At 31.2% G+C, this 26,005-nt stretch overlaps 2 protein-coding genes across 2 annotated transcripts in view; both read right to left on the reverse strand.

The window, feature by feature from the left end:
• LOC130893258 (N(G),N(G)-dimethylarginine dimethylaminohydrolase 1) overlaps positions 1–813 on the reverse strand; it is a 30,276-nt gene extending 29,463 nt beyond the window's left edge. Inside the window, exon 1 of the mRNA XM_057799205.1 lies at positions 510–813. Within this exon, the coding sequence (XP_057655188.1) occupies positions 510–767 (258 nt within the window). The 5' untranslated portion in view covers positions 768–813. The remainder of the gene's footprint in view (positions 1–509) is intronic.
• A 6,259-nt stretch (positions 814–7,072) lies between these two features.
• LOC130893256 (sodium/hydrogen exchanger 8) lies at positions 7,073–22,498 on the reverse strand. Its single transcript, XM_057799200.1, has 2 exons — positions 20,413–22,498; positions 7,073–7,415 (listed from the first exon to the last, which is right to left on the reverse strand). Exons 1-2 carry the CDS (start codon positions 22,321–22,323, stop codon positions 7,281–7,283), a joined length of 2,046 nt encoding a protein of 681 aa, XP_057655183.1. The 5' UTR covers positions 22,324–22,498; the 3' UTR covers positions 7,073–7,280.
• Between the last annotated feature and the right edge of the window lie 3,507 nt (positions 22,499–26,005).

Here is a 26,005-nt window from a genome sequence, read left to right on the forward strand (position 1 = left end):
TAAATATTTACGGCTACCCTCGTTTATCTTCACTAAAAGTTTGTAAACAATAAAATTAATTCATTTCTTAGTCACATAAAAGTATTCTGAATTAAGTAATTTGCAAATAACCGTATATACCTATAATTAAAATAAATGAGTCTCTATACTTATAGTTTCTATATATATATATATATATATATATATATATATATATATATATATATATATATATATATATATATATATATATATATATATATTCACGGTATTTTTAAAAAATAAGTCAATAACACCTCAAAATACGTCACCTTACGGAAGCTATAGTATTATTACAATATATTTGAATTTATTATTGTAGTTGTACTATTTTTTTTTAATATTTAATAGTGATCAGCACCTCGAAATTTTCCTGTGTATTTGAAAAGTTATTGCATTTGTTAATTCTATTCACAGATATTACAACTGAACCAAATAATATTATTACTTTTTGTAGTTCAATAACCCCTGAATTAAATAATGCAACGTACTTCTTGTGTCCGATGTGCCGCACCTGACCTAGCTATTAAAGCTGTCCCATTACAAACAACCGCTGTGTCTTCTACGAATACACACTCTGGTAAAGATTCATCAGGCGGCAATTCGATTACATCCAAACCGATTTCTCGTAACAATCGAACATAATTTTCGTGTTGTTTTTTCGCTTCTTCTATATCAATATTGCCTTGATTTTCTAAAGAATTTGGCAATCGGCTGACTACAGCGTGTGTATACCGAAACGCCGCCATCTTGCGAAGCACAAGCAGTTAACTTTGCAAACACGAGAACGCAACTGCCATACGATGATCAACGACTGGACATTGTTGAGTTGATTATAACAGAACCGGAGCCGAACATATTTCCGACGCATCGTTTTCAAATTACAACGTTAAATCCTTTCATTTTTTAATTTCAAAGTATCTGACAGAAAAATATATTAATTGTTTATCAGTAAAAAACTGAATTCATTTTAAAATAAATTATCTATTTATTATTTGAAGGCTTAAGAGGTGCGACAAAAAGAAAAGTTATATAGAAATCACAGTAAAGGAATGAAATATTGTTTTTATTTTGGAAATAATAGAAAACGCTCGATAAATTGGGTGCGATTTAAATACCAAACCAAATTTACAGGGTGGTTTACAAGAGTGAGGCATAGTCGGTATTGTTTATATTCGTATATTTTTGAAAGAAAAAAGATTGGGGATATGGTCATGACAGCGGAAAAAGGAGCACGGAAACAGTTTGGCAAAAAAACGATAAATGAAAATATGAACTTTTCTCCAAAGTTCCAAAAACTAGAAGGGGCATCGAATAATATAAAACATAAAAATGGTATTGTATTGAGGCACTATAGACAAACTATAGACCGGTGGAGGAATACTTTCAGGAAATAATAAAGAAAAAGAAAAGGAACAACTAGAAAAGGATAAAAACAAGCGACATAAACTACACTGCGTGAAGACAAAGGCTACGGTATTTGGAAAAAAAATACCTGGTCAGAGTAACGAAAATATGTCAGGGGTCTTGCCAAACTACATACAGTTAAACGTCGACGAAGTAGAGGTCCAAATTAAATATGCAATTATTCCACAAGTTATCATTTGGAATATCAGAAGTATCAGAATTATCGAGTTTGTAAGAAAATAACGTATCTGAAGGTCACTGTGGGAAAAAGAATTGTGATCTCTAATATGGCAAATTCCAGATTATTTGCTTTAAAAATAAATTTGGCGTCTGATTATCATGTACTTCGCAATAATCAATGAAGAAATAAGAATAAAATCGTTTATTATAAGTTATCAAGTATAATTGTTTCCTCATTTATTATTATTTGTATAATTTATTTTTATAATTCAATAAATATCTGAATTACAGAAAATAATAGTTTTATTATTACATATTATTAATTGAAATTGATATGTCTAGGAAATTGTGTAATTCCACAAAATAGTTAAAATTTTTATGAGAAATTTGTGTGAATCCATTATAAACAAAAAACTGAGATTATGAGTTATTTTTATTTCAGAGATTAAATAAGTTCTGCTTCGTATCTAAAAGTTTTTGTAGTCTTAATGATAGTAGTTTCAAAGATCTCTCAAAAATTTGTTATAATGGACGTACACTAGTTAATGACACTAAATGATGACAGATCCGAGGATTTCACGACAGAAGAATGATCAAGTCCGGCATTATTTCAATGATATTGGCGGAAGCAGTGAAGATAAAATTGAAACAGGGAACATGAATATTAATATGGAGAATGGTAGTGGGAAAAATAGGATTTTAGAATCGAAATATATGAAATACAGTTGAAAGGATTAAAGAGTTTCAAATATTTAGGTGTGGTTATATCAAGCGATGAAACAGTGTATGTTTGTTAGAAATATTCTTCCAAAGCAGACCCACAGGAGTTTCTACTTAAACAAAATTTATATTTCGAAGAGAACTATAGAAAGAAGCAACAATAGATGTTTAGAAACAAAAATAGTTGCCAAAGAATATACTGTAGATGACATTGTCAAAAGGAATGGTCACACTGTTATTAATTACCTCAGTACTACTGTGTTTTAAATCCAATCGAATTAGTTTGGTTCCGAGTAAAAAGAAAACAAGAACTTCACCCAAAACTTTTTTCTCCTTTGTAGAAGTGATAATGAAAAAATTTTCAAATATTAGCGTCGATAATTGCAGAAATACTGAGTAACTTTCATCAAGAAGTGTTACTTAACTTTTAATCTAGTTTCTAAGTTACAAATGAATCTTTGAAGCAAGAAATTCATCTTTTTATTTAATTCTACTCAAATTATTTTCATTTGTTATAGTAAGTACAACTCTGTGCAATTCTTAATGAGAGGTTCCTTAGCTACGTTTATGGTTTTAAAAAGTGAGAAAATTTTTGTTATTTGTTGACCTTTATTAATTAAATCATCATAATAATTAGGTATTTTGATTGGAAGGAAGTCAGAATCAGGCAGAAACGCAAAGAAAATGCCAAAAAAAGAAAAAGGAAGCCTTGGTAAAGCGACTCATCAAAAACTGGGAGTTAGATTGCGAAAATTGGGCAAAAATATCACCCAATTCTTATGTTTACATATTAAACGGGCAATGAGATGATTTTTATTGACAGTTGTGATACTGCAGTATTTAGTATTACTTTTCTTGTTGTGAGCTGCACTTTTGTGAAATTATCTGTTGTGGTAACTTTTATTACTCGATAATGGATAAATTTGTTATAAAAAAGCCGAGATTGAATTCAGCTAGGATCAGGCAGAAAAACTGAAAAATACTAAAAAAGAAGAAAGAATCTTTGATTAAACTAGCTCAAAACTAAAACTGGGGGTCGGTTTGCGAAACTAGTAAACAGTAAATTTAAAACTTATAAGAATTATGAAGGCTAAAATCTAAAGGAACTGTTTAAAAATCAAGAAAATCAGCACTCAAATATTCTGAGAAACAAAAATCAAAACCCTCAGTAACGAGTTTTCGCCCACTAAAGGTTTGGAAATCATTATCGACAACTAGTCATATTTTACTTTTGAGGATAATGAAACAGCCAATAATAAGATTTATTATTGTCAGAAAGGGCAGAAAATAACTTCAGAAGTATATTCCAAAAGACACAAAAAGTTCAACTCAAAAGTATAGGTATGGTTGGCGATACCTTCACGTGGTCGTTCTTCAGCATAAATTTGTCCTTCTGAAAATTCTGTAACCACCAAAATATATTGAAAAGTGTTTTAGATCTAGATTAATGCACTTTATAAAAAAAAAAACTTGAAAACAGAGTTGTATCAATAAATATATCCTCTCTTAAAGAAACTACTTAATAAGCTCTATCATTTAGCGAAACTAAAAATATATTAATGGAAGTTATTTAAAAATAGTACTGAGTATTATATTGGTATCAAATAATTTGCCAACGTGTTTTATAATCAAATTAAAAAGTTTTTTTACCCAAAATATCCTTTTTATGAATCCGTTATTTGTAAGGCAAAACTTCCTAAGAAGGTAAAACTAACAATTATTAGTATCGTAATTTGTTACAGATGAATAAATGCCAAACAATACTCCAGTTCGTCATTATGAAAGCGATGTCAGTTGCCTTTAGAATAAATATTTAGACTGATTATGATCCAGAATCTGATGAATCAGAGTAATTTAACAATGAAAGTGGTAAAGAAAATGAAGATGAAAATATAGAACAAAGGAAAACGGGTAGCAAAAGAAGTTAAAATTAGCATATGAATAGAAAGAAGAAAAGGAGGAAGTTGCACCCAAGGACACACCGGTTAGGTTATATAAAATAGAAGAAAGAGAAGTTGAAACACCGATCACGTATTTTGATGCTGATATGATGAATAATATTGTGGAATAATCGAATCTATATGATATTAAAAAATCCAGATGAAATATTATTCATTACATCACTGAGATGAGGCAATTTCTAGGTAAAAGTGAACCTAATCCTAACTTTCCGGATACTGGAGTTAGTTTAAATGTAATCCTAAATATCATTCAGTTTGTTCCACCCAATAAAAATTAAACAGAATAATTTGTTCAGCTACATAATCGGAGAATTGTTAATCTGGGTACATTTCAAACAAACGGATTTCCTGGACTTACTTTTACAGCTGACAAAGACGTGGCAAAAAAGGGGACGTGATTCTGGTGAACCAAAGAAAACAACAATAAATGGTGTTGAACTAAGGACTAGAGAGTGTTTACATAATAAATCTGTCTAATAGTATCTTCTATTTCTTTTTTATTCTTATTTCTGTTTATCCTACGAAAAAAATGAAAATGTATGACAAGTAAACAAAAATACATGGGACGAGTGGATTTAGTAAATTGTTATCTTATTATAGAAATTAAAATAAACTCAAAGAAATATTACCTTTGATTAGTTCTTCATTTTTTGGATGTAGCTGTCAACAGTTGGTTATGTTTTAAGACGTTTTAAAAAATAAGAAATCTATTTTCCTTCAAATGAATCATTGCTGAGAATTTATTCAATGTAAACCATAATGTTATATTGAAAAGGCCTTAGAAGCAAAGAAAAAAAGTCCACCATTACCTGAGATGGAAATAAGAAGACAATTTCGGCCACTTTTTAGACGTAAAAAGCAGTTGAGTGTACGAAGTATCAGACTTATTTGGCTAAATAAATCTAGACTTTATTGAATAAATCTTTGCTATCTATTGAAACTAATATTATGTCCCTCATTCACCATTGTATCATAGGCGATACATAATAGATGCAATTTAATAATCATAAAAAAATAAGCAATAATTAGACTAATTAACGGCTCATCATCAGTTTGAATGTTTATAAAAGTTCGAAAACAAAAATATGATAAAGATAAAACATCGTTTTAACTTTACTTTATTGTGTTGTAAGGGTACGTATTTATAGCAAAAAAGTGAGTCTTTATATTATGTTTTTTTTCCTTTTGTAACCATAAACATAAAAAAATTAAGAGATAATAATACGTTTTGCTGTGCGCTAGAATAACAATTGTAAAGGCCTATTCATAAACTTCACTTTCCGTTCACTATTACAATATTAAAAACATCGAAATTCACAATACCATTCAAAATTGCCGTTTGACGTCGTTGTTGGTGACTTTCAACATAAACGAATTTTATCTATTTCTGCCGGCCGTTCGGAGCAATAGAAAATCATATATGTTTGCATTTGTCACGTGATTTTGCCTAATGCTACTAATAAAAAATCTCTTCGTTATTTTTCATAATATCGTCCATAAATACCGGATTATAAAAAAAACAACAAAAATATCACGAAAACAAAAAGCAGTACACACGTCAAAAATAATAAAACATTTTTTAAGTTAACAGCAGCAGCGTCAAACTTATGAATAGGCTCAAAAGACGCCAAACTGCAAACGGAAAGTGCAGTCTATGAATCAGCTTTAATATTGACGACCAATGTGTAAGAAGGGTGAGATCGCACTGCCGAATAAGCAGCGCGATCGACTCGCTGCTGCGTTTGTGACCTTGAGTTTGATGGATCATCGTGCGTAGTAGAGGGAAAATGTCTATATATTTATTTATTTTGTCTGTCTTATTAAGCCTGTGCTATCTATTTGTTTGATAAATATTGTTTTTTTGGCGTTTGCCGCACTTTGGTCAATATTCTCTTACGTTTTTTCTTTTTTCATGTAAAAAGCAAGCACAAGAGAGTAAGTAGTTCGAGTGGAGTCCGCCGTGTAAAGATGCATATAGCTAGATCGTATTGCCTACGTATTTCAGTATTAGCCAAGTTTCTTGGGGCGTTTGATTTAGAAAATGACACTAGTGTTCTATCGTCGGCGAACCTATAGATCGGGGTTTATAGTTTTGGTGATGCATCCCTGGGAAACCCCAGCGATGACCTCTTATCTTTATGATATGTATCCATCGATAGCTACCTGGATCGATCGGTCTTTAAGAAAGCTACTAAGCCAGTCGATGAGTGAGAAAGACGAACCGTACGATTCAATTAATTAAGAAGGTTGGCAAATTAACGTCTGTTTATAGCTTTCTATATATCCATTGTCATTGATGTATGTTTACGAAAGCCGTATTTCTGTTAACAGGTTCAAAATTAGCTAGTTAGCCACAACTCCATGACTTTAGCAATGGCTGGGACTAATGCAATCGGACTGTAGTTGTTGGGAACCAACATTTTTGCTTTCTTTGGTACGGGTTTAACTATATCAAGTTTCCAATTTGCAGGGAAGATATCTTTTTATATGATAGAGAAGAGTTTACAAAGCGGATATGTTAGTTCAGCAGAGCATTTCTTCAATACGGTTGGTGGTATTTCATCGAGGCCAGTAGTTTTGATGTCGAAGCTTTTGAGACGTTATAAAAATAATAATTTTTTATAGTTTGTTCAAAGGTTGCCAACCTCTGTCCTAATTGTATAGCAAGAAAAGATTCATTAGATACTCTTTTTGATCCTAAAAATAACAAATTAGTTTTTCTTCCTATAAAACCGATTGATGATTACAGAAAGGCCTAATCAAACGTATTTAAATAATAGACAATAAGAAGATGATATATTTATTATCATCAAAAAATCTTAGTGCAGACTAATTAACAATATACAACCATATTTTTTAATAACAACCTACAAATAAGAAATTAAAACCAAAAAAGGCCTAAGTACATTTTTTTATTTGACTAGGGACATTTGCATTTCAATACTGTTTTTTATATGGATATATTGATAAACGGGTTATAAATATATTATTTAGTCAGCGAACGATGCTCGATATACTTGATCGTGCTGTATTCGCGCTATCTTCATCAGATTGGTCCGGAGATATACGGATTGCCTGGTACCACTGGTTGGTTAAATCTGTCATCTGACTCTTGCAATCTTTTAATTCCTTAAACAAAACAGATAATTCAACAGATACAGTAAGAAACTACCTTTTTATATGATATATTTAATAGAATATATACAGGGTGTCCCACAACGAGTTAAAACTATCTGTATATAGCAAAATACTTAAAGTAAAATCATGAAAATTTTTATGTTTGGGTTTTCGGATACGATCTTTTCAACTAAAATATTACAAAGATGGCCGACTTCCGGTTCTACCGGAAATGTAAACTTGCTTTTAATACAAGGTAATTATGGCAAAGTTGTTACAAGAACATGTGCTTTCTTCGCATTAAGATATCCAGATAGACCACGATGGAAATCGCACATTGTTAAAAGAATACATAACAATTTGAAACTATTCGGTTCATTTTAAGCAAAAGTTAATCAAATTAAACCATTTGTGACAACAATAAGATATGCTACACAATTTTTTGGAAAATTAAAAGTCAAAGGAAAATAGTTTGATGTTTTAAAGAGCACTTCGTCTTCGAATCTTCGTCATCATGGCATTTTATTCATTATTAACTCTATTCGTTTAATAAAATCGGTTGGTTTTAAACTTTGACACAAATTGTAAGAATAATGATGCATTTTATGTTTTCGTGAGATACGGTGAATCGACGATTTGCTTACTCCAAGATCTCATTTTCCATGTAATAAAAGCAAATTTACATAATGTTCGTTATTAAATTGAGAACGAGCCATTTTAACGATATTCGAAAGTATCAACAAGGAACTAATGACAGTTAAATAAGTGTCATTTATTATAAAGCCTACTAAAAGTATACATAAAAAAATAAAACTTGTTAAAAAATACAATAATAATTTAAAACCTCAAATATCTCGGAAACGTTTAAAAGTTGGAATGGGATTAGTAAATACAATTTGATTTGATTTTTTTACAGACCTTAACAAAATAAAAAAAATTTAGACACATCTGCATCTCTACCGGGTTCGAATATGGTCTAAGAAAATTTAATAATGTTTTTTATGTGTACAGAAATAAATTGATATTTATTAATATTCTACATAAAAAAAATTATAAAAGGCGATTTTTTGTAGTAAAACCATATAATATAGCTAAATCAAGAAAGCATCTGACAGCTTTGATTAATGAATTTATTAATTACGGCAGAGTATTATTAAAGTCGAGGTAATAGATGTATAATGAGTACATTAAACGACAGTCGTGGATGAAATCAGTTTAATTTAAATTAAACAAAAAACAAACAAATAATTTTTAGGTTTTTTATAACGATAAATGAGTACTTGGATAATGATAAAACTTCTAGAAGGAATACACAGAAATTGATACTATTGACTCGTGACTCGTCGGGAATGTGTAGAAGGTCCGAGAAACTGTCTAGAATGTCTCCCATTGAAATGCTCGGTTGAGATTTCCTGTTTTCCTCATTTCTACTATTGAGTGTTCACCTCTTTGGAATCATGTTTTGATATGGTGAGAAGGGCTATAAGCCCCCTTTTAGCCAAATACTTTTTCATTTCCTATCTGGCACCCATATAGAGGGAAAACTATTTTATTTGACTAGTTCATTTAGATTTTTAGATATTCTCTTATGTCAGGTAAGGTAAACTAGTAAACAGTTTACTTTCAGCCGAAAATTTGGTGTAGTGGTAGTTTGTTCAGTATATTCAGCTGAAAATAAAAACTGGTCCTTGTTTTAGTTTTTTTTATATTTGATCGATTAACGATATAACTGCAACAGAAAAATATTTTGAACCAAGCCATACATTCATGACAGCCGCAGTGATCAATCACATCGCAGTGATTTTCAATATGGTTGAGAAACAAACTGTTCGACTTTTATGATTTCATTTCAGCCACCAAGCCTTCGTTTGCAAAACATAGTGTTAGTATGAAATACAAGAATGAAGGAGAATTCAAAGAACTCAAGTTTTTGTTGTCCCAACTGACACAGGCAAACAACAAACCAAGAGAAGTATATTGGAATTAGAATGGAGAAAGAATAATCTCTAGTTTTTTGGAGAACTTATTGAAAAAATCGCCTACAATTTTGGCAAAATACTCCTGAGAAATGGTCCTGTTTGTAGAAGTAAATATAACAATTTACGTTTTTTTAACGCAAATTTTTAAGCAAACTCATTTTAAAATCTTTGAAATGACATTTTTATTTTTTAAATAAAACAATCAAATTAAAAAGAATATGAATAACGATATGAACAGTTTATATACATATACCTTCTCAAAATAAAAATCAGTAAGTGAGCAATTTATACTGAAAGCATTTGTAATCTTCAACAGTTGGTATTAATCGAGAAACACCTCTTAGACTTAAGATGGCAGTATATGTAGAAACAAATTAGCTTATATTGTGCAATACAATAATTTTATCAACAGTTTTTTACAAAATGTTTTTAGTTCGTACTTAGGGCGATCTTCGACCAAATTCAAAATCCATAGACTGATGCACTTCTTGCGCAAACAGATGTGATTTAATATTTGTCTTGACTTTTGTCATGAAATTATTCTTTTTGAAACACTGAGCATTCCAAAATATATCTGTATTTTAGGTATATTATGAATAACGGGTTTTTTATAGAAATTATTTTTGTTGCATTAGTTCATTACACAAACATTTTCCCATGGAATGTTCAGAGACGTTTTCAGAGTGTTTTGAAAATTTGAATTTAAGTAGTAATGTAAGTAACGCCTTCTATTATGATATATATGTTATTCGAGAAATTTATCGATTGACTAATTCTAAGCAACTTTTGTTTGGAAGCTTTTTTTAATTGATACTTACTAACGATTGCAACTCCCTTAAACATTCTTGCTTTTTAACCTTTTTCCGTGAATAACTCAAAAATATCTAATTTAAGCAAAAAATCATTCAAAACAAAATCTAATACGAGTGAAAACTTTTAAGCTTAAACAACTTGTATTGGATGTAGCTGAAGTAGCTGAAAAGTCTTTTGAAATGAGCACTGGTAGAATTTTGCATTAACAAATATAACAATATAACAATTAGGAAGCATGTGGCGAGCTCGGGTTTTTAACAATTATTTCCTGTATAGTTGTAAATGTGCCGAAGTAAAAGAAATTTTGAGCTTATTAGGAAAAAATTAATCAAATTAGCCAAAATGTTATCCCATTGGCCAAATGACCCCAAATTGACGTTAATCGACGTCTATTCATATCATTTGAGGTCATTTCTCATTTCATATTATGAACATTGTCAACAAATAATGAAGACAAAATATTAAATAAATGAAATTTCTCTCGCGTAGAAAGTGCGCGACATTTTTACTTGTTTTAATTTGACAGTTTGCTCAAATTTTTATAAAAATGGATGTGTAAATGTCGACTCAACCCGTAATAGCCATTGGAGATGGTCATTAAATGTTTGGAGTTGAATTATAGGTGATCATGTGATAGGATTATATTTCTTTCATAAAAGAGTAACTGGTGCGGTTTATGTAAACTTTGTTCAGGTTCTCTGCTAGTTTTATTAGAAGTTCCAGTTGATATGGAGCTAAAGAATTATTCTGAACTACCAACATGAATATAATGAGAAATTTTGGTCAATCATTTCAACTTATTTTACAGCATTGTAATGTAACGGTGAATAGTTAAACAATCAATTCATAGTTACATTCAGAATTACACTTTGATAACGATTGCAAAGAATAAACGGCCTTTAAAATGATTATAAAATGTATGAGATCAATACCTATTAATTATGGTTTACGATAAGTGATACAATATAATTCTGTTTTAATAAACTTTGGATATAAGAAATGCTTAACAAAAATTGAATCAACATAACTGAAGATTTTATTTGTGGTATAAAATACGGGGCTACATTTTGAAGAAAATGGTAATTTTCGAGTTTCCGTACACCCTGTATACAAAAAATTTACTCGAATACAGAGAAATTGCATCATATTACAAAACCCTGTTAGGTTGAATAGAATTTGTTTCACTCTACAGTATGAGGGTTGCTACTTAAGTTTTGATATAAGGCCACAATGATGTGAAATGTCAAATCTGGCATGGCCATCATAAAGTTTTACATTTTTAAAGGTGAACGTACTCAGAACATGTTGTCATAGAGAGAGAGAGAGTGAGAGAGAGAGAAAGAGAGAGAGTGTGAGTAGGTGAATTCAATAGATCTATAAATAATTTATTTCCACTTTATTTGGACAAAATACTGCTCATATCGAAGACTTTTAAAATTTTTGTAATAAGGGATACTTTCGGAACTGAAAAATAAAAAGTTCACTTCGGTACAAATTAGATTTTGAAGAAAATGATAAATAGACCTTAGATCCAAATTTTCATGAAAACCTTTATATCTAAAAATTCCACGGATTTAAAGTTTTTTACCGCCGAAGACGGGACTAAGGAGTAAAAATACATAAATTTCAAATATTTCAAAGTAATCTCCTGTAATACCCATTAAAACTGAAAATAATATTTGTATAAAGCTCTTTGATCTTTTGGAATAATTCCCATAATGGACTGTAATATCTATACTTGATAAAATTATTAACTCCTATTCTAAAACCCTGCTTTTGTGAAACATTACGTACTTAAAGTATATTATCAGTTCAATCAACGGAAAACAATTACTTCGTCAATGCCAACAATTTACTTATCAATAATTTATTTTAAACAAATAAAACATATTTGAGCTACCAAACCAATATTTTATGATAAGAAAAGTTTAAGATCATTTAATTTTTCAAATGCAGTTTGCAAGAATATTAAATATTTTAGCACCGTCATAAACAGTATGAAGATTATCCACGTGGTACTGGATTAAGAAAAGTCAAACTACACTAACTGAATGCCGATAAACTGCACAACAAAAATTTAGTGAAATAAAATACGAGCTCTCAAACTACAGTTCATTCGACTTTGGTACCTAACGCGTGGATGGCTTACTCATGAACAATTCTTTTCTCAGTATATGCTGATAGCTTCTTCTGTCTCTCTAACCTTAAAATCTGACCAGTATTATTTGGTGAAATTTGTCGATAGTATCGATGGTTGTCACAGTGTTTGGCCGTCCCGAATGTTCATCGACAGTCAAGCTTATACGACCACGGTTAAAATCAGTTGTCCACAATTGAACAGTCGTAGATGATGGTACAGTTCCTTTGCATAGGCGTATGGCTGTATGTAGATATATGCTATATATAAATATTTATGAATTTATATTGATAAATGATGACATCTTCAGGTTGAGGTACGAAACTTTTCAGAAAATCCTCGTAATTTTACGAACTACGGAATATATTGGCACTGCACAGTTATGTGTTTTTGTACTTATTTACCGTTGTTAGTTGTGTGGATTTATCAAATTTTTTTGCTTGCTTCTGTCTTATGAGTTTTTTTACGAAAGCTTTTTGTTCTGGTTGAAATGTTTCAGGCTTGTCTCGATAAACATTTAGTTTTTGTACAGTTTTTGATTCAAGGGCAATAAGATCTGAATTAATTTTTGAATAAAGTAATTTCGATTTTTCCTTATGATTGTTTATATAGTCAATTATCAATATCTGATCGATTTCCATATTAAAAAGATTATTGACTGTTATATGTCTATAGTTTTGAATTTTGTTGTAGAGTGCAGAGAATGATTATAAACCAAAATTGCATAAATGATTTTATTTTTAATTGGGATTTTAAGAAATCCTTTTGTATTTATTATTCTGATATGTTCGATTAATGTCGAAGGGAACCTTTCAACAATTGCATTTGACTGTGGGTGATTTGGACCGCAAAAGTGGATATCAATTTTGTGGAGTTTCAATAACTCGGTTATGACAGTATTTTTAAATTCGGTACCGTTGTCAACTACTATTTGTTGAGGCACAGCGTGATGTGAGAAGAATTTTATCAGATTTTCAACGATTTTTTTGTCGACCAGTGTAGTTTTCGATCATATACGAGTCTGTACAGAACAATTGATAACTTTTATTTCAAGAACGCAGAAGAGGCCAAAATATCTTCTATTGAGTCAAAAATTATGGTGCACGAACCAATTTTTTAAGTTTGTATCGATATCTGGCAATAATCGGTAATCAAAGTTTCTGTATAGCTCTGTAAAAGTGATGACGACTTTCCAGATTTTATGGAGTATCATTGTAAAATACATTCTCAAGTGAGCGCTCAAAAGTACTAGAATTAAATCATATAAATTAGTAAATTCTATAACATCTAAAAGTTTGTCATACTACGCTTTGCTGAAAGAATATGACAGTGAACCCTTACAACAAACAGGACTATAGTTTTATTAATATTTCAGATATGCTCATATTTGAAAGGCCTTTCAAATTCATAATTGAAAGATCAAGAATGGTTCCTCGATTTTGCTCTTTTCTGGGACAGTAATCTCACTAACTAAATTTACAAGCCCAAGGTAGAACAATAATAATAGATGTGATAATTTTGAAGTCCTTGAAAGAGAAAATAGGTGCAGGGTGAACCATTAGTATGTGGAAGTGGAAGTCAAAAATATTTTTTCGCGTTTTGGATATCGTTAATCAATCGCTCAAAAAAGGTCGCGTCGATTTGTGCAAAGAAGTTCTGAATAAATTCTATCGTGATGCTTCAAAAAACGTTTATAAGATCGTGACAGGCGATGAATCATGAATCTATGCATATGACACTAATCAAAAATCGACTGTTTAGTTTGAATACCTAGGATTAAAAATAATAGAGGATGATGAAATAAAAGAAAGAGTAGGAGCAGCAGGAAGATTCTTTGGAAGTATCAAACATTTCTTCTTGGTAAAGAAATACTAACAGAAATGGAAACGCAAATTTTTGAAATAGTCACTCCAATATGCATTTTCGGGACAGAAACATGGACCACAATTGAAACATACAGCGCATGTAGCTACTAAAATAGAAAAAGCAAAACTAAGACGATTTGGGCACATCAACGAGTAAGAGGATACAAAATTGTTTGAAGAGTGTAAGAAGCAAGCACAGAAAACACAAAGTAAGCTCTAGAAACACACTACATGGTGGGATATTAGAATATGGAAGAGGTCCGAAATAACGGAAGATCTATATAAAAAATTTACAAATATATAATTAATGCTTGGAGGACATAGACATGACGATAAAGGAGGAGACAACAAAGACATAAAACTTAAAGTCATGGTCCTTAAGAAATAACGAGAAGAATAAGGTGATATAATAGCTGCGATCATTTGCTTCGATGTGCTTCTTGGGCAAACAACTTTTCTTGTATTTGGCTCATTTTGAAAGACCTAAACAGTCGATTTATGGTTAGTGTTCATATGCATAGATCCATGATTCGTCGCCTGTCACGATCTTATAAACGTGTTTTGAAGCATCAGGATTGAATTTATTTAGAATCTCTTTGCACAAATCGACGCGAGCTTTTTTGAGCGATTGTCAAATCTATCTAGTTTCTCTTTAAATGACTTCAAAATTATCACATCTATTATTGTTCTACCTCTACCTTGAGCATGTATATTTAGTTAGTGCGATTAATATCCCAGAAAAAAGCAAAACCAAGGAACCATTCTTGATCTTTCTATTATGGATTTGAAACGCGTTTCGGATATGTCATGCGTCTATTTGTTGTAAGGGTTCACTGTCATATTCTTTTAGCAAAGCGTAGCATGGCAAACTTTTAGATGTTATAGAATTTATTAATTTATATCATCAATAACATGATTTAATTCTAGTACTTTTGAGCGCTCACTTGATAATTTATATTACAATGATACTCCATAAAATCTGGAATGTCGTCATCACTTTTAAAGAGCAATATTACCAATTATTTCCAGAATCTTTTTGACAGCCAAAACTGCAATATTGAGTGTATGCTATTAGAACTAGTGTCAAAGTATGGCTCAATCTTACGGTATGTGTCATGACGATTTTGCAATATCAATTTGCGCACAGTATAGATGTTTTCTGGCACAAAAGCCGATTTTGGACGACCTTCGCAAAATTTATTCAGAACCGAAGTGCGACCTCGATTGAAAGCGGAAAATCAGAGAAAGACAGTCGCTCGAGATGGTGTTTCATTACCAAAAGTCAAAACGAGTTGATCTGCACACTACTGTTATAGAAAATCATCGAAGCAAAAATTTCGCGATTTAATAAAATAGTTTCAAGTATCTGTAAACAACTAATATGTTCCGAGTACATGCAGCATTAGAAATGACAATCTTTATGATGGTAATGCCAGATTTGACATATCCAAATAAGTATTGCCATATCTCCAAACTTAGTGGTTGTTTAAGTGATTTTTTTGTAAAGTGAAACCACAAGTCTTTTCAAATATTTTTGAAGTTATCACACACTATTATCAAAATCAAATGAAAACTGAATACATTTTAAATGTAAAAAAACTATCCATGACCTAAAATTCAAAATGCGTAGAATTATAAGTTATGCATAAGTTAAGGCAAGCAATAAGTTATTTTCAAGGAATGATACACAATTAGTAAAATTTTTCGTGGAAATTTGTATTATTATAATGTATACTTAACACTATAATTGTTACAAATTTCTATAAATTTGTAGGTGCCAATACCTAACCCAAAACATATTTTAACAATTCCGGTTCTGGCAACCGTAACGTTAACAGTTAAAGTGTCAGTTCCTATAAAAAATAACTATTTTTCGATAGTTATCACAGTCCTAAAATCTATGAATAGAATTTCATCCGTTCATACCAAAACAGTGAATTTGTTACACACAATTTTACATTGGTTTGGAAAAAGAGTTCGCAAGAAAAACCAGCTTTTATCAACTCGATATGAAGGGGGCCTGTGCCAAAACAGATGCGTACTCTCGAATCAAAGCGGAAATATTTCTAAAATTAATAATGTCAAATACAAATGTTGGGACTTCTGACTACAGAAGCTTTCAGAATCCAAACACTACAGAAAACTACTCATCTGCACTTAGTCAATCACAATTCCTTACAAGCAATCGTTTTTCCAGCTGTCCATAACCTGAAACTTCAAGATTACCTGATATCACTTAGAGAGCTAGATAGAATATGAATGAAGATATTGTAGAACGCTTCATGACCTAACATGAAGGGCTGATAGTTATCAACAACACTCCGATCCATCCCGAAAGCTTATAACACCTTCCGAAATATTAATACTCTCAAATGTATGCCATACCACACTCAGATCTAATTGATGATCTTAACAAAATACCAATACCCTCTCACCAATGTAGTTCCTCACAATTAGCTCCACAATTCCGGAATATAACTACATCTACAGCTTCAGACGACAAATCTTCATTTCACCACCCACAATACAAATACTCGATTGTCTAATAATCACACACGAGAACACTAGCTACAGAATTTATCTATCTCAAGTCCGTCTACTATATTTTACATGAAAAAAAAACTAGGTCATAATGCAGCAAACTGTAAGAACTCTCAATTACAAACTTATGGCGAACATCAAATAACTGAACTACTACAGAACCCGACCCAACCTTCTTGCCAACCCCAAAATTCCGAAGCCAATAGTCCACAATCTCACACCGAGATCCCATCAGAAACCCCTGTAACACCTCACTCCCAAAATGTATCCCCCATAAACATAAAATAAATTCCGCAAAACAGTACCAAACGCAACTACGAGCAAATAGTTACGCCTCCTCCTTTAAACAGACGGAAACGAACCAGAGAACCCTAAGAAACCGTCTTTCCCCAAACCAATTAGACCAAGTAAAAAGCTTAAAAATAAACCAGACATCTCTACATAAATTCTCATGGAATCAATTAGAATTAGAAAAATGATTTTACTGCATTAATAGACATGGTAACATAAATTTACCCTTTTTTAAGCACAGATCTATCAAAAGCAGATGCAGAAAACTCAAGAAGAAAATGTTTTCTCACCTGCAATTAAATATATTAGAAACAGACCTCTTAGAAATAGAAAATTAATCATCGCAAACAAACAAATAAATTAACCAACAGAACGAATAATTTACTTTGATTTTTTTTTCTTTCTTTTCTGCATCCTCATTGACCATAACGTAGAACTGTGGTTTATCCCTACTTTTGATAACAGGTGCATACAAAATAACCAGTGGAAATTCTGTACTGGGAATCAGGGGAACCATCTTTAGGAGAGAGAAGAATACATTTGAGCCTTACGTATGCAGCCAAACTAAAGTACAATACTTCCATTCCTACCCTCCAAAATTGCTTCTCCAAGACATTCCCAAATCTTTTTTCAAATAAGCCCAGAGCCTCCAAACCTTTCTAAAACCTTATTACCTCATACTCATAGATTCGCTTAGCTCAATCCAAACTCTTCAAAAAATTCACACCTCAAATTCCTTAGCAATCAAAATCAAGCAACAACTGCAATATATACAAGACAACAACAAAAATATAGCATTTTGTTGGATCCCTTACTAATTGGAATAAAAGGAAACGAAGAGGCAGACCTGGCCGCTAAGGAAGTTGCAAATAGTAATAGTGCGGAGTGCGAGAACTTTTTAACTACTGCCGATATTAAATCAATCTTAAAGTGTAAAGTACTCAATGAATGGGAGAACAAACGGTCAACGTCCACACATAAACTTCGTGAAGTGAAAGACTCACTAAAACTATGGTCAATACTACCGAAAAATCGCAGAGATGAAGTTCTTCTTACACGTCTCTGTCTGGGCTACACGCGACTGACCCATACCTACTTATTTGATGCGAAACCTGAACCAAAGTTAGCAACTGCAAAATTGCAAATTGACTATAAAACACATAATCGCAGAATGTCCATCTCTTAACTCAAAAAGATCATCATCAAATCTACCACTCGAAACAATACGTGAAATTTTAGGACCTAAATACAATATCTTAACTTAATTTAACAAATATTTATAGATAAAACACATAATTTTCACTACATCGCTAATAACCAGTATACGGTTGATGCGAATTTTGTAATAAAAAAAATCCTCTCAAGTGTTATTTCTAGAATGAGTGTGCATGTGTTTAACATAAACCTCTAAATATTTTAGTGTGACATTAAGATAAGAAAGAATACATTAAACTAGAAAGTTGTTATAATTTTTGCATACTTAAACATACAAGTAATTAAATTTTTTTTTATTTTATGTATTAAGTTTGTTCTCTTTTTGCGAATATTAGATTACTTTTCTGGATCGTATCCGTACATGGTATTGCAAGTAAAAAGATTTGTACATTTCAAAATTGTTGTTACACCTAGGAGCTATTGCCAATTCAAGTTATTTGTTTATTTCAGAATGACAAACTTACTTCAGAAAAACAAAATGATAATCTTACAATAAATCAATCTCCATAAAATTCTACGGATGATTGAACAGTGGCAAATTTACCACTAATTTTTGTTGATGTTTCATTTATTATAACGAAAATTCCGATTATATCGAGCAGCGTAAGTGATGTTACTACGAGAGTGGCTACTTAAGTTTTGAGATATGGCAACACTGATATGAATATGTCAAATCTGGTAGTGCTAGTTGCTTATAGACATTCATATTGGTCAAAAAATGGATAGCCAAAGAGAACTCTTCAGCTTTGCACATGACACTGTGGTGTTTTATAAAAACACCTGTTGGACTACATTGAAAATAAAAGCCGAATTAGATTTCCAAAACATTCCGAACTGGTTCAATCACAAATGCCTAGCTGTGAACTATGAAAAAACAAAATTTATACCATTTACAGCATACAAAAATAACTTGCATGACAATTCAGATTTGAATACCTCAAATAATGGTAAAGTTATCAACGCTACCCAATCAATGAAATATTTAGCGATAATACTGAACGCGAACTAAGATAGGATTCACACATTCACAACATAACCACAAACCTGTGACGAATAGTACCTATATAAATTCAAGTTATTCAACAAAATCCTAAATATAAATAGTCTAAAATTTTATATCATGCACTTTTTGAATCCTGACTAAAATTATGTAATATGTACTTGGATGGGGCGGTGTGGCCAAAAGTTAACTAAGAAACTTAACTGTTCTACAGAAATTATACAATATTATTGTTATGGTATTCAAAAAAGGACTTCAAGAGAATTTTCTTGAACATAAATATTCTACTAGACAAAAACAAAATCTATCTGCTAAGACCAACATGACCAAAAAATAGAAACGTCAGTTACACTTACAATTCACTGAATTAAAAAGGAAAATCCTTCATTATATTCAAACTCTAAGAAAGTATTAAAAATGAAATTAAATCATACATAAAAAATATAAATAGACAAAATATACATGAAATGATTGAAACATAATGCAATTGATAGCATATTCACCCCGCTCTTTCTTCATATTCTACTACCCTGTCACATATGATTGATATAAATTGGAATATAGATTATCATAAGTACTCTGGTTTTACTTTTCTTTTGTAATTTTGAGTTACTTTCTATAATAGATATTGATATATTAAAATCAGAACAATTGAATTGGAAACCCTACTAATAACATTTTTATTCCTGTAGGTTTCAAAGTTTATTCCTCCATGACTAAAATTATATTGTTTGTTTTTAATGTCATTCACAACACCCTTTCATAACTAAACATTATAACATATACTTATTTATATTATATTATGTGCAATATTGTAAATATTGTATAAGAATTGGTTTTATAACTTAAAATGAATGTATGTTTCCAATTGACAGTTTCTATAGATATTTTTTAAATCTTCTAATGCTCATAATTTTATTGCCATTTAAATTACAATATATGTATGTGACATGTAAAAGTTTGGAAGTAATATTATTGATAATTGATTTGTGTACAAATAATTTTGACATATGTACATGGAAGGTATTGTACCTAGGTCGTCGATATTTTTGTAAATAGTAAATTGTCACTTCAAATCATATGATTTATTATTGTGAAAATTTGACAAAATCAAAGTTTTGATTTAAATTTATAAATCATAAATAAATATATTCTATGATACACTAACCTGCTGAGTAAATCTCCTGGTGAAAAACGGTATGAAATATTTTAGATCATATTTAGCAAAGCCTCGGATGCGATCAGATACAAAAGAAACTTCCACTTCTCCTTCGGTAGTTTCAGATAAATGCTCAGAATCCAGAGTTTGTCCCCATTCTCTCGTTTTGCTTAAAGTTACTTCTCGATCTTTTTTACGTTTCTTAAGTCTTCTAGAAGGATTTTTGGTTGCTTGCATAAATTTTAAAAGAGGCATAGTAGATCCCCCAAAGAATAACGTTGTAACTAATACAATAATTAAAGTAGTAGTAATTATCACATGCCTTGTCTCATCACTAAAATTTAGATGGAGTGAAAGAGCATAAGAAATGGCACCTCTCAACCCACTAAACCACATTATAAACATCATCTTCTTAGTTATCTGATGTTCCCTAAATTTGTTAACTAAAATTGCTAGAGGAAATATATTACAGGCTCTCCCGAAGAGACACAAAACTATGCTCCAAACAATTAAAGCAGGTTCTACTCTATGCTTGAAACTAAATAATGCTAAACCTAAATATGCAAATACGCATGTTTCAGCAATAAAAGCAAGAGTTCTAAGAGTCTGTTGCATAGTAATTTGTGTAACAGTAGAAAGATTGAAGTGTGTATAATGGGACATTACTATCCCACAGAATAAAATTGCCATTATACCAGAAAGATGGATACCTTCAGCCAAAACATAGGGAGCATAAGTGAAAACCAACATCATACCAAATTCTAATGACGGATTTTTCCGCAAGTCTACATGTTTTAATAATAGAGCACTAACAAGTGCAAAAACAACTCCTAGAAGAGCAGAAGCAAAGAACATTAAGCAAAATCTTTCTATACCTAATACTATAGCTTCACCTGTATTCATATTAGGATTGTTAGACTCTAATGCTGCATTTGTTAAAACGATAGCTATAGCATCATTGAGAATGCTTTCTCCAAAAACTAACATGTTCAGAATCGGATCTACATCTAGAGCATGAAAAATTGCTATGGTAGCAACTGGATCGACAGCTGAAATAAGGGAGCCAAATGCAAATGATTCAACGAAACCTAATTTATAAACCACATCAGCCAATCCCAAAAAATATATACCAAAACCAATTACGAATGCAGAAATAGTTGTTCCGAATATTGCAAACACTAATATTGATCCTATATTTTGGAAAAAATTACCCTTGTGTAAGTTATAACCTGATTCAAATATAATAGGTGGTAATAGTATTAAAAAGAATGCTGTTGGCGAGAAAGCTTCTTCTTTTCTCCAGTTGCTAATATTTCGGTTTGAAAGAGCATTCATAGTTAATCCAATCAAGGCTCCAAGAAAGACAATGACAATACTTTCTGGGACATATTGGAAATGTGTTTGAAGCATAAGATGTATCAATAAAATACCTAAAGCAAGAACACATAATACAAAAAATATTGCCATGGAACTGTTATGTTCATCTTCAGCAGCTTCTTTGGCAGGTAGCACAGGAACTGGATCTGCTGTTTGTGATGTGGTTTTAACCTCTGGTGCCGAGCTGTTACGCTCTTCTTCTAAAGTATCTATATGTGCTAAATCTGTAAGTTGTACATTAGTTACATTTTCTCCAGTCACATTAGCATGTTTAACAATCGTTGAATTATCAGGTTTCACTGTAGTTGATATTGGTTTCACTAGGGTTGTTGTTGTAATTGAATCATTTTGTAGATTTTTAGTATCATATATCCCTTTATCCTTTTGGTCATCAACAACTTGTTCTTGAACATTCTGTTTAGGAGTTCGTGATTCATCAATCGTCAAGGACGATGGTATTGTCCTTACATACGTCGCAATATTAAAAATTAAAAATAAACAAATTAAAGGATTTATCACATATTTTCTTCTATTAGACTCCATGATTAATAAACGCTGTGCATACTTTGGTCAAACTGTTAATTAACTATTTTCACATTCACTCTTTAAAAATATTCGAGTCGTTTACATCGCAATTTACAATAATAAAATTAACAATGGAGGATTTTTGATAACATATGATTCGTCATTTGAGATGTCATTACCAGTTTAACCAACTGACAACCAACGAACAAGTCACCTAAACATTAAAGAAAGTTTCACGTTCTGTGAAAACTTTTGCAAACTACTTCAAACAAATTTGAAATATATTTGTATAGTGTGTCTGTATGATATGCATCACAAAAAATCATCACAGAATTTATGTATAAAATTCAGACGATTCGATGCTTAGGCAACACTCATTACATTCTATCTAATTGAATTAGATCTATCACCCACATTACAGTACGCAATACAAAGAAATGAAATCAGAGAAAATTAGTGTGGGTATGATGGAGTAGAAGGAACACAGCTGTTGAATTACAATGATGAAATAAATGGAGATAAAGGTTCAAAACGAGAATGATGGTTGTTAATGAGGATTTTCAAAAAGGAGAAAAAACTAACCGGGAGACTTACCGATATAGAATAATTATCAATGAGATTATCCCAGCAAAAATGACTTTATCGGTTTCAAAATTCTCTACTAAATATATCGGTTTCAATTGTAATTTACAGCAAAATTCTCCATTAAATATATCCGCTCCAGTTTAAATTCATTCAATCATTTTAAGAATCTATATATTGAAAAAATTGGCTGGCCGTTCTCTCTTGCTTGTTTATTTCATTTTTTCTTTCGACTGCACGGTATTTACGGGTGTTACTACTTAAGTTTTTCGATTCCGATTGAGGCATCTCCAAAACATCCAAATAAATAATTTTTCACTTCACTGAAAATTTCACAATGTTTATGTAATTTACATATATATAAAGAAACTAATAATGTTCTATGTAATATTTATTTGGAAATAAATTAAAATTACAAAATACTATGTACAAAATTTGTCATACAGAGCAGCCACATGCTAGCAGACGATTGTTTACAGCGATATTGATTGGTTGCATTATCGATTACACAGAGCAATTCATTAATCAGCTGATTGTCTTTGCAAACAAAATTTAAATTAGCGCTAGCAGCGCCAACTATCTTGTCTAAGAAGTAAACAAAACTCGGTTTCAGATCTCCCATTTGAGTATCACACCTTACTTTGGCTTCGCTGATTGGCATCTCTCAACGCTTCCCTGTTGCGATCCTCAGCAAACTGTAGTTAACAGTGCGTGCTTATAACAGTTACACGGTTTTATTCTATGTCTAGAAAGTATACACTTTGTTAAAGAGAAGAAAACAGAATATGTAATGTAGAATGGGAGTTAGATTTTTTCTTTGCTTTCGTTGCTTTGTTAAAAAAGGAAAACTTAAACTTGAAAAATTGATATCATTTCACTGCATTTTGCATCAGCATTACCATTTTGCAAGACACTCTGTATAGAACTATTGCCATTGTCAACTATATTCGCGTAAATGCAATGCATCATCGTGAATATCGGCAGATGCTCTCTTTAGATGAGGAAACGTATAGTGTTGATCTACCATAATACTGCAAGGTTCGCTGGCTATCAACAGGTCAGGTTTTGATGAAAGTTTTGTCTTTAAGACGACAAATTTTAAACTTTTATTAAGAACAAGGAAAACATTGTGATCTATCAGATGAAGTATTTCTCAGAAACCTTGCATTTTTGTCTGAAATGATGACAAAACAAAACAATTTAAATATTTGCCTGCAAGGTGAAACGAGGTATATTTATAAAATGTGACAAAAGATCCAAGCGTTAAAAAAATTATCATTTTTCAAAACATTTGTTGATTGGAAATATCTGCACAACACTTCCCGGAGCTAGCTAAAATGTTAAATGAGCAGAACTGTGAAAATAAAATAATCGATGAATATGTAGGTGTCTTGAATTGTTTAATAGAAGAGTATACTAATAGATTTTCTGATTTTGACGAGCACACTTCTGCTATGAAACCGGCATTTGAACCACATTTAATAGATATATCCGAGGCTCCTGCAGAACTACAAATGGAGTTAATTGATTTAGGGGAAGATAGTATCATCAAATCCCTTTTTAACGCTAAAAAGGATCCCATAGAAATCTGCAAAAATGCTGTTGAATATCCATGCCTTTGAGAACATACTTGCCGTTTACTTTCCTGCTTCGGAAGTACCTACTGTTGCGGGATAAATATACAATTACTGTCAAACAATAAACAAAGCCAAATAAGTCACTAACTTAGTAAATAAAAAAATATTTTTATTGTATTTTTTTATATTTTTATATTATTTTATATGTATATTATATTCATAATTTTGTAGTATTATATTTTATTTTTTCTATATAAATTTTTAAATATATAGAAAAACTATAATAATTTCACAAAAGTCACTTTCTTAGGTCAATCAGCTTATGCGGCCTCTCTTATTGCTGCCTAATTTAAATGTGACCTCTAATGGTAAAAAGGTCCCCATCTCTGGTATACAGTATATTTGTTAAGAATAAAAATAATAAGGTGATGCATTATTATTGAAGAATCAGACACCATTAATAGCACCAAGAGGTCAATTACAACTGTAGAGAAACGATAGAAACTAATTATTTTCCAGCAAACATACAGGATGAGTCATGAGAACTTCAGGGAGGATATCATGATGCTTGGATTTAGAAATTCCAGGACCGCCTTTGGAAAACTTTATTGAGGGATTCGTATAGAATATTGCACCCTAAATAATTTTTTTTAATGTAATGAGTGATCTCCAGATTATATTGATAACCAATGAAAACGACGTATGCGACAAAAGTGTAACATTTTTATCTGTATCGAATTACAATAACGATAAACACCAAACGACAAAAAATAGTAACGTGCAACAATTTTAAAACAATAACTAAAATTATGTACTCAAGACATATTAATTCGAATTAAGAAAAAATAGTAATTGCAACAATATAAAAATAATTTGAAGTAGATTCTCGAAATAGAGCCGAGCCTTCACATTTTTGTTGCCAAATTGTTAATTATCGTATTGAATCACGGACACTCTGGAGATCGTTTTTCTAATAGTATTACAAAACAGTATATTTTTTAGTATTTTTAGTATTTTTAGTAGCTTCAATTGTCCCTAAATATGGTAATCAAAGAAATCGGGGGCTCTTGAAGGTCACGAAATAAGACCTTCACGTCCTATCCACCTGTTGCCATAAACATTATCTAAATTTTCTCTCCCTGTCAGTAAAAAGTGGGGGAATGCCCTCTCATGCTGAAAATACATCCCTCGGATAACAACGTTCGCCTTGGCAAGTAAATTCAGCAAAATATTACTTTTGTTTTCAGTTCTGTTATTCTTCCATTTGTCATTCTTACTTCATGTTAAAATATCAGTTTTGTTGTAACGAAAAGGCAACTTTCCCAAAGTTAAACTCAATCAAGAATCAAAGCTAAGAAGGTTTTACATTTCATAGTTCTTCGATGAATCAGATATTTGGAGCAGAAATCTCAATCTTCCATCACAAACATGTGGTCTCTGAAGCAGTCTCTTCGACCACATTGAGCAGAGGAATACTGAAAGAGATAGATGAGCATTATAAAAAATCTCTTCCTAAAATAAGAGTTGTAATTGCATAAAAA

This window comes from Diorhabda carinulata, chromosome 4 (genome assembly GCF_026250575.1).
Source record: "Diorhabda carinulata isolate Delta chromosome 4, icDioCari1.1, whole genome shotgun sequence".
In the NCBI taxonomy this organism is placed as follows: Eukaryota; Metazoa; Arthropoda; class Insecta; order Coleoptera; family Chrysomelidae; genus Diorhabda; species Diorhabda carinulata.